Source organism: Triticum urartu, chromosome 7 (genome assembly GCF_003073215.2).
Source record: "Triticum urartu cultivar G1812 chromosome 7, Tu2.1, whole genome shotgun sequence".
Classification (NCBI taxonomy): domain Eukaryota; kingdom Viridiplantae; phylum Streptophyta; class Magnoliopsida; order Poales; family Poaceae; genus Triticum; species Triticum urartu.
The window spans coordinates 18,480,597-18,487,039 of NC_053028.1; the positions used below are offsets into that span (position 1 = coordinate 18,480,597).

Below are 6,443 nucleotides of genomic sequence, written 5' to 3' on the forward strand. Positions count from 1 at the left end.
TGAAAAGGTTATTTCCTCATGAGCTAATTGCTTGAGCTCAACTACAGTTCACAACTTTATGTGGTCCCAGTTTGAAGTAAACTGAACCAAACTTTTGCATACATGTCAATGGCAGGTGCTGATACCTTCCCGTGATGGAAGTTTATACTCTTTTGATATTGTAAGTCTTACTTACTGAACTTCCAAATGTATCTTTTGAGACAACACAATCTTTTTTACGGGCATTAGTGAGAGAGTAGCATGCTGTATTTTTTGCACATCATTTCCAGAAATACAGTTAATGATCATAGAATCTCTCCCACTGTTGTGTTTACTTATTTTGTGATGTCAATTTAGCAGCTGCGGGTAACTTTCAAGTTCTTTTTGTGTTAAAAATTGAACTTTATTTATTGCATTTTAGGTTTACTAGGAGATCATGGCTTATCTTCACATTAAGTACTTAAACATTAATGATTTCACCACAGACATCTGGTGATCTTCTTTGGTCATATGACTTCGGCGACCCAATTACTGCATCTGCTTTTGTTGATGAAGTGTTAGCATCAACACCATCTGGAACATCAGAGAGGTACTTGGCATATTGATAGCAAAGTCTTATGGCAAATAGGTGTGAAAATGTTATAGCTGTTCTTTTTGCAGATTTGCTTGTATCTGCACAAGTTCTGGGAAGGTCCGTGTCCTTGGGATTAGAGCTGATGCTGAGCAGGGGAAAGTTGGTTACTCTGTGCAAGAGTTTGCAGCCATGGATCTTCCTGGGGACATCTTCTCATCTCCCTTGATGGTGGGTGGGCGCATCTTTGTTGGCTGCAGAGATGATCGACTACATTGTCTCTCAATCACTAATCCATTTAACTGAAGTGAATAGCACACAATTTAGTTTCCCTTGCTACACCAAGCTGCTCAGCATGGTATCTTAATCCTTATGTGGTTCTGCAGCAAGAGACTTGTTCTTTTGGTAAGATGCACAGTACTCAGATATCAGACACATCCAGTCGAACTGTCAACAAAGATATGCAGAAGGTACTGGTGCTTGGGTTCCAAAGGTTGGATTTCCACGCCATAAACCTTTGGTTAAGTGCTCGATATTCAGTATCACAATCAGATTACAACCTTGGTGCTATCCCGAGTGTACTGGGTTCAAAAGCGGAAGCAGAGCCATAAACGGCCCTCGCTCCTTTTCTGCGGAAAATACACCTTCAAGCTTGGTCGATGTACTAATCAGTCTCTTTTTATGCATCAGGATGATTGTTTTTTCTTAGGAAGAGCAGAATTGTTTGTCGAGAGCAACATGTTGCATTTGTACATAAGCTGATGTATGAAGGCAGTGTAGAAATATATGCAACTTTAAGGAGGTAAAACCCTATGTCATGCTCTTGCCTATATTATGGGTGTATCAAAGTACAGAGTTCATCTACCTCGAGATCGTAAGTTGGAGACTAAACCCTTGGGGTAATCATGATGATGACGAATGCCTCTACAGACTAAACCCTCTGGCTTATATAGGCACCAGGGGTATCTAGGGTTACACATGGTCGGTTGCTGCTACCTCTTGAGCACTGCGTTGGATTTCCTCGAAGAGGAGAGGATGATGCAGCAAAGTAGCGTAAGTATTTCCCTCGGTTTTTAAGAACCAAGGTATCAATCCAGTAGGAGGGCATGCGCGAGTCCCTCGTACCTACATTAAACAATAGCTCAACGCAACCAACGCGATTAGGGGTTGTCAATCCCTTCATGGTCACTTACGAGAGTGAGATCTGATAGAGATGATAGATAATATTTTTGGTATAAAGATGCAAGGTAAAATAAAAGGCAAAAGTAAAAGCAAAGCAATAATAAAGTGATTGGAGATTGATATGATGAGAATAGACCCGGGGGCCATAGATTTCACTAGTGGCTTCTCTCAAGAGCATAAGTATTTCTACGGTGGGTGAACAAATTACTATTGAGCAATCGACAGAATTGAGCATAGTTATGAGAATATCTAGGCATGATCATGTATATAGGCATCACGTCCGAGACAAGTAGACCGACTCCTGCCTGCATCTACTACTATTACTCCACTCATCGACCGCTATCCAGCATGCATCTAGAGTATTAAGTTAATGAAAACAGAGTAACGCCTTAAGCAAGATGACATGATGTAGAGGAATAAATTCATGCAATATGATAAATACCCCATCTTGTTATCCTCGATGGCAACAATACAATACGTGCCTTGCTGCCCCTTCTGTCACTGGGAAAGGACACAGCAAGATTGAACCCAAAGCTAAGCACTTCTCCCATTGCAAGAAAAACCAATCTAATAGGCCAAACCAAACTGATAATTCGAAGAGACTTGCAAAGATAACCAATTATACATAAAAGAATTCAGAGAAGATTCAAATATTGTTTGTAGATAATCTTGATCATAAACCCACAATTCATCGGTCTCAACAAACACACCGCAAAAAGAAGATTACATCGAATAGATCTCCACGAGAGAGGGGGAGAACATTGTATTGAGATCCAAAAAGAGAGAAGAAGCCATCTAGCTACTAACTATGGACCCGAAGGTCTGAGGTAAACTACTCACACTTCATTGGAGAGGCTATGGTGATGATGTAGAAGCCCTTCGTGATCGATTTCCCTTCCGGCGAAGCTCCGGAACAGACCCCAATATGGGATCTCGTGGATACAGAAAGTTGCGGCGGTGGAATTAGGTTTTTGGCTCCGTATCTGATCGTTTGGGGGTCCGTAGGTATATATAGGAGGAAGGAGTACGTCGGTGGAGCTTCGAGGGGGCCATGAGGCAGGGGGCGCGCCCTAGGGGGGGCGTGCCCTCCACCCTCGTGACCGCCTCGTGGCTTTCTTGATGGAGGGTCCAAGTCTCCTGGATCATATCTGATGAGAAAATCACGTTCCCGAAGGTTTCATTCCGTTTGGACTCCGTTTGATATTCCGTTTCTTCGAAACACTGAAATAGGCAAAAAACAGCAATTCTGGGCTGGGCCTCCGGTTAATAGGTTAGTCCCAAAAGTAATATAAAAGTGGAAAATAAAGCCCAATATGGTCCAAAACAGTAGATAATATAGCATGGAGCAATCAAAAATTATAGATATGTTGGAGACGTATCAGGCATCCCCAAGCTTAATTCCTGCTCGTCCTCGAGTAGGTAAATGATAAAAAGAGAATTTTTGATGCGGAGTGCTACTTGGCATAATTTCAATGTAAATCTTCTTAATTGTGGTATGAATATTCAGATCCGAAAGATTCAAGACAAAAGTTCATATTGACATAAAAATAATAATACTTCAAGTATACTAACAAAGCAATTATGTCTTCTCAAAATAACATGGCCAAAGAAAGTTATCCCTACAAAATCATATAGTCTGGCTATGCTCTATCTTCACCACACAAAGTATTTAAATCATGCACAACCCCGATGACAAACCAAGCAATTGTTTCATACTTTTGACATTTTCAAAACTTTTTCGATCTTCACGCAATACATGAGCGTGAGCCATGGATATAGCACTATATGTGGAATAGAATGGTGGTCAAAAAGAGGGGAAGATAGTCTCACATCAACTAGGCGTATCAACGGGCTATGGAGATGCCCATCAATAGATATCAAATGTGAGTGAGTAGGGATTGCCATGCAACGGATGCACTAGAACTATAAGTATATGAAAGCTCAACAAAAGAAACTAAGTGGGTGTGCATCCAACTCGCTTGCTCACGAAGACCTAGGGCATTTTGAGGAAGCCCAGCATTGGAATATACAAGCCAAGTTCTATAATGAAAAATTCCCACTAGTATATGAAAGTGACAAAAAGAGAGACTCTCTATCATGAAGATCATGGTGCTACTTTGAAGCACAAGTGTGGTAAAAGGATAGTAACATTGTCCCGTCTCTCTTTTTCTCTCATTTTTTTATTTGGACCTTTTCTCTTCTTTGTTTATGGCCTCTTTTTTTCTCTTTTTTTTTTTTTCGTCAGGAGTCTCATCCCGACTTGTGGGGGAATCATAGTCTCCATCATCATTTCCTCACTTGGGACAATGCTCTAAAAATGATGATCATCACACTTTTATTTTTCTTACAACTCAACAATTACAACTCGATACTTATAACAAAATATGACTCTATGTGGATGCCTCCGGCGGTGTACCGGGATATGCAATGAATCAAGAGTGACATGTATGAAAGAATTATGAATGGTGGCTTTTCCACAAATACGATGTCAACTACATGATCATGCTAGCAATATGACAATGATGGAGCGTGTCATAATAAACGGAACGGTAGAAAGTTGCATGGAAATATACCTCGGAATGGCTATGGAAATGCCATAATAGGTAGGTATGGTGGCTATTTTGAGGAGGGTATATGGTGGGTGTATGATACCGGCGAAAGGTGCGCGGTATTAGAGAGGCTAGCAATGGTGGAAGGAAGGAAAAGTGTGTATAATCCATGGACTCAACATTAGTCATAAAGAACTCATATACTTATTGCAAAAATCTAGAAGTTATCAAAGCAAAGTATTACACGCATGCTCCTAGGGGGATAGATTGGTAGGAAAAGACCATTGCTCGTCCCCGACCGCCACTCATAAGGAAGACAATCAATAAATAAATCATGCTCCGACTTCATCACATAACGGTTCACCATACGTGCATGCTACGGGAATCACAAACTTTAACACAAGTATTCCTCAAATTCACAACTACTCAACTAGCATGACTCTAATATCACCATCTTCATATCTCAAAACAATTATCAAGCATCAAACTTTTCTTAGTATTCAACGCACTCAAAAGAAAATTTTACAAATCTTGAATACCAAGCATATTAAGATTATTAAGAAAATTACCATGCTATTTAAGAATCTCAAAATAATCTAAGTGAAGCATGAGAGATCAATAGTTTCTATAAAACAAATCCACCACCGTGCTCTAAAAGATATAAGTGAAGCACTAGAGCAAAACTATATAGCTCAAAAGATATAAGTGAAGCACATAGAGTATTCTATCAAATTCCAATTCATGTATGGCTCTCTCAAAAGGTGTGTACAGCAAGGATGATTGTGGTAAACTAAAAAGCAAAGACTCAGATTATACAAGACGCTCCAAGCAAAACACATATCATGTGGTGAATAAAAATATAGCTCCAAGTAAAATTACCGATGGAAGTAGACGAAAGAGGGGATGCCTTCCGGGGCATCCCCAAGTTTTGACTTTTTGGTGTCCTTGGATTATCTTTGGGGTGCCATGGGCATCCCCAAGCTTAGGCTCTTTCCACTCCTTGTTCCATAATCCATCAAAAGATTTCACCCAAAACTTGAAAACTTCACAACACAAAACTCAACAGAAATCTCGTGAGCTCCATTAGCGAAAGAAAACAAAACACAACTTCAAGGTACTGTAATGAACTCATTCTTTATTTATATTGGTGTTAAAACTACTGTATTCCAACTACTCTATGGATTATAAACTATTTTACTAGTCATAGATTCATCAAAATAAGCAAACAACACACGAAAAACAGAATCTGCCAAAAACAGAACAGTCTGTAGTAATCTGTAACTAACGCAAACTTCTGGAACACCAAAAATTCAGCCAAAATAGGAAGACCTAGGCAATTTTTTTATTGATCGGCAGAAATTGGAATCACTATTTTATCACGTTCTGGTGAATTTTAATAATTGTTTTCGTGAACCGGAAGTTTCTGGAAATTACAGCAAGATCAAATAACTATCATCCAAGAAGATCCTATAGGTTTAACTTGGCACAAACACTAATTAAAAGATAAAACCACATCTAAACAGAAGGTAGATGGATTATTTATTCCTAAACAGAAACAAAAAACTAAAAACTAAAATAAAATTGGGTTGCCTCCCAACAAGCGCTATCGTTTAACGCCCCTAGCTAGGCATAGAGATTTCATTGATGCTCACATGAAAGACAAGAATTGAAGCACAAAAGAAGCATCATGAAACACGTGGCAAACACATCTAAGTCTAACATACTTCCTATGCATAGGCATCTTATAGGCAAACAAATTATCATAGCAAGCAAAAACTAGCATATGCAAGGAAGCGGAAAGAAACAATTGCAATCTCAACATAACGAGAGGTAAATGGCAAATAATGTAGTGCGAGAGATACGGATTGTGATGGGTACTTGGTATGTTGACTTTTGCGTAGACTCCCCGACAACGGCGCCATAAATTCTTCTTGCTACCTCTTGAGCACTGCGTAGGATTTCCCCGAAGAAGAGAGGATGATGCAACAAAGTAGCGTAAGTATTTCCCTCAGTTTTTGAGAACCAAGGTATCAATCCAGTAGGACGCCACGCGCGAGTCCCTCGTACCTACACAAAACAATAGCTCAACGCAACCAACGCGATTAGGGGTTGTCAATCTCTTCACGGTCACTTACGAGAGTGAGATCTGATAGAGATGATAG

At 39.8% G+C, this 6,443-nt stretch overlaps 1 protein-coding gene across 3 annotated transcripts; it reads left to right on the forward strand.

Annotated features, from left to right (window-relative positions):
* The first annotated feature begins 28 nt into the window (after window positions 1-28).
* LOC125520576 lies at window positions 29-1,414 on the forward strand. Of its 3 annotated transcripts, none has more exons than XR_007288732.1 (4): window positions 29-160; window positions 465-568; window positions 640-781; window positions 937-1,414. XR_007288732.1 is itself a non-coding variant. In XM_048685531.1 (4 exons), exons 2-4 carry the CDS (start codon window positions 450-452, stop codon window positions 1,159-1,161), a joined length of 486 nt encoding a protein of 161 aa, XP_048541488.1. In that variant the 5' UTR covers window positions 51-160; window positions 401-449; the 3' UTR covers window positions 1,162-1,414. The 3 variants fall into 3 exon arrangements, 1 of the variants encoding a protein (XP_048541488.1); XM_048685531.1 differs by having other exon boundaries at window positions 51-160; window positions 401-568; XR_007288731.1 differs by having other exon boundaries at window positions 640-1,414.
* Window positions 1,415-6,443: the final 5,029 nt, after the last annotated feature.

Excerpts from the sequence above, each read along its gene's own strand:
- LOC125520576 (XM_048685531.1), top strand. The coding sequence starts at position 450 with ATGATTTCACCACAGACATCTGGTGATCTTCTTTGGTCATATGACTTC. Across the intron at positions 569-639 it reads CCATCTGGAACATCAGAGAG|ATTTGCTTGTATCTGCACAA; the intron begins GTACTTGGCATA and ends TTCTTTTTGCAG. Across the intron at positions 782-936 it reads TCTTCTCATCTCCCTTGATG|CAAGAGACTTGTTCTTTTGG; the intron begins GTGGGTGGGCGC and ends GTGGTTCTGCAG.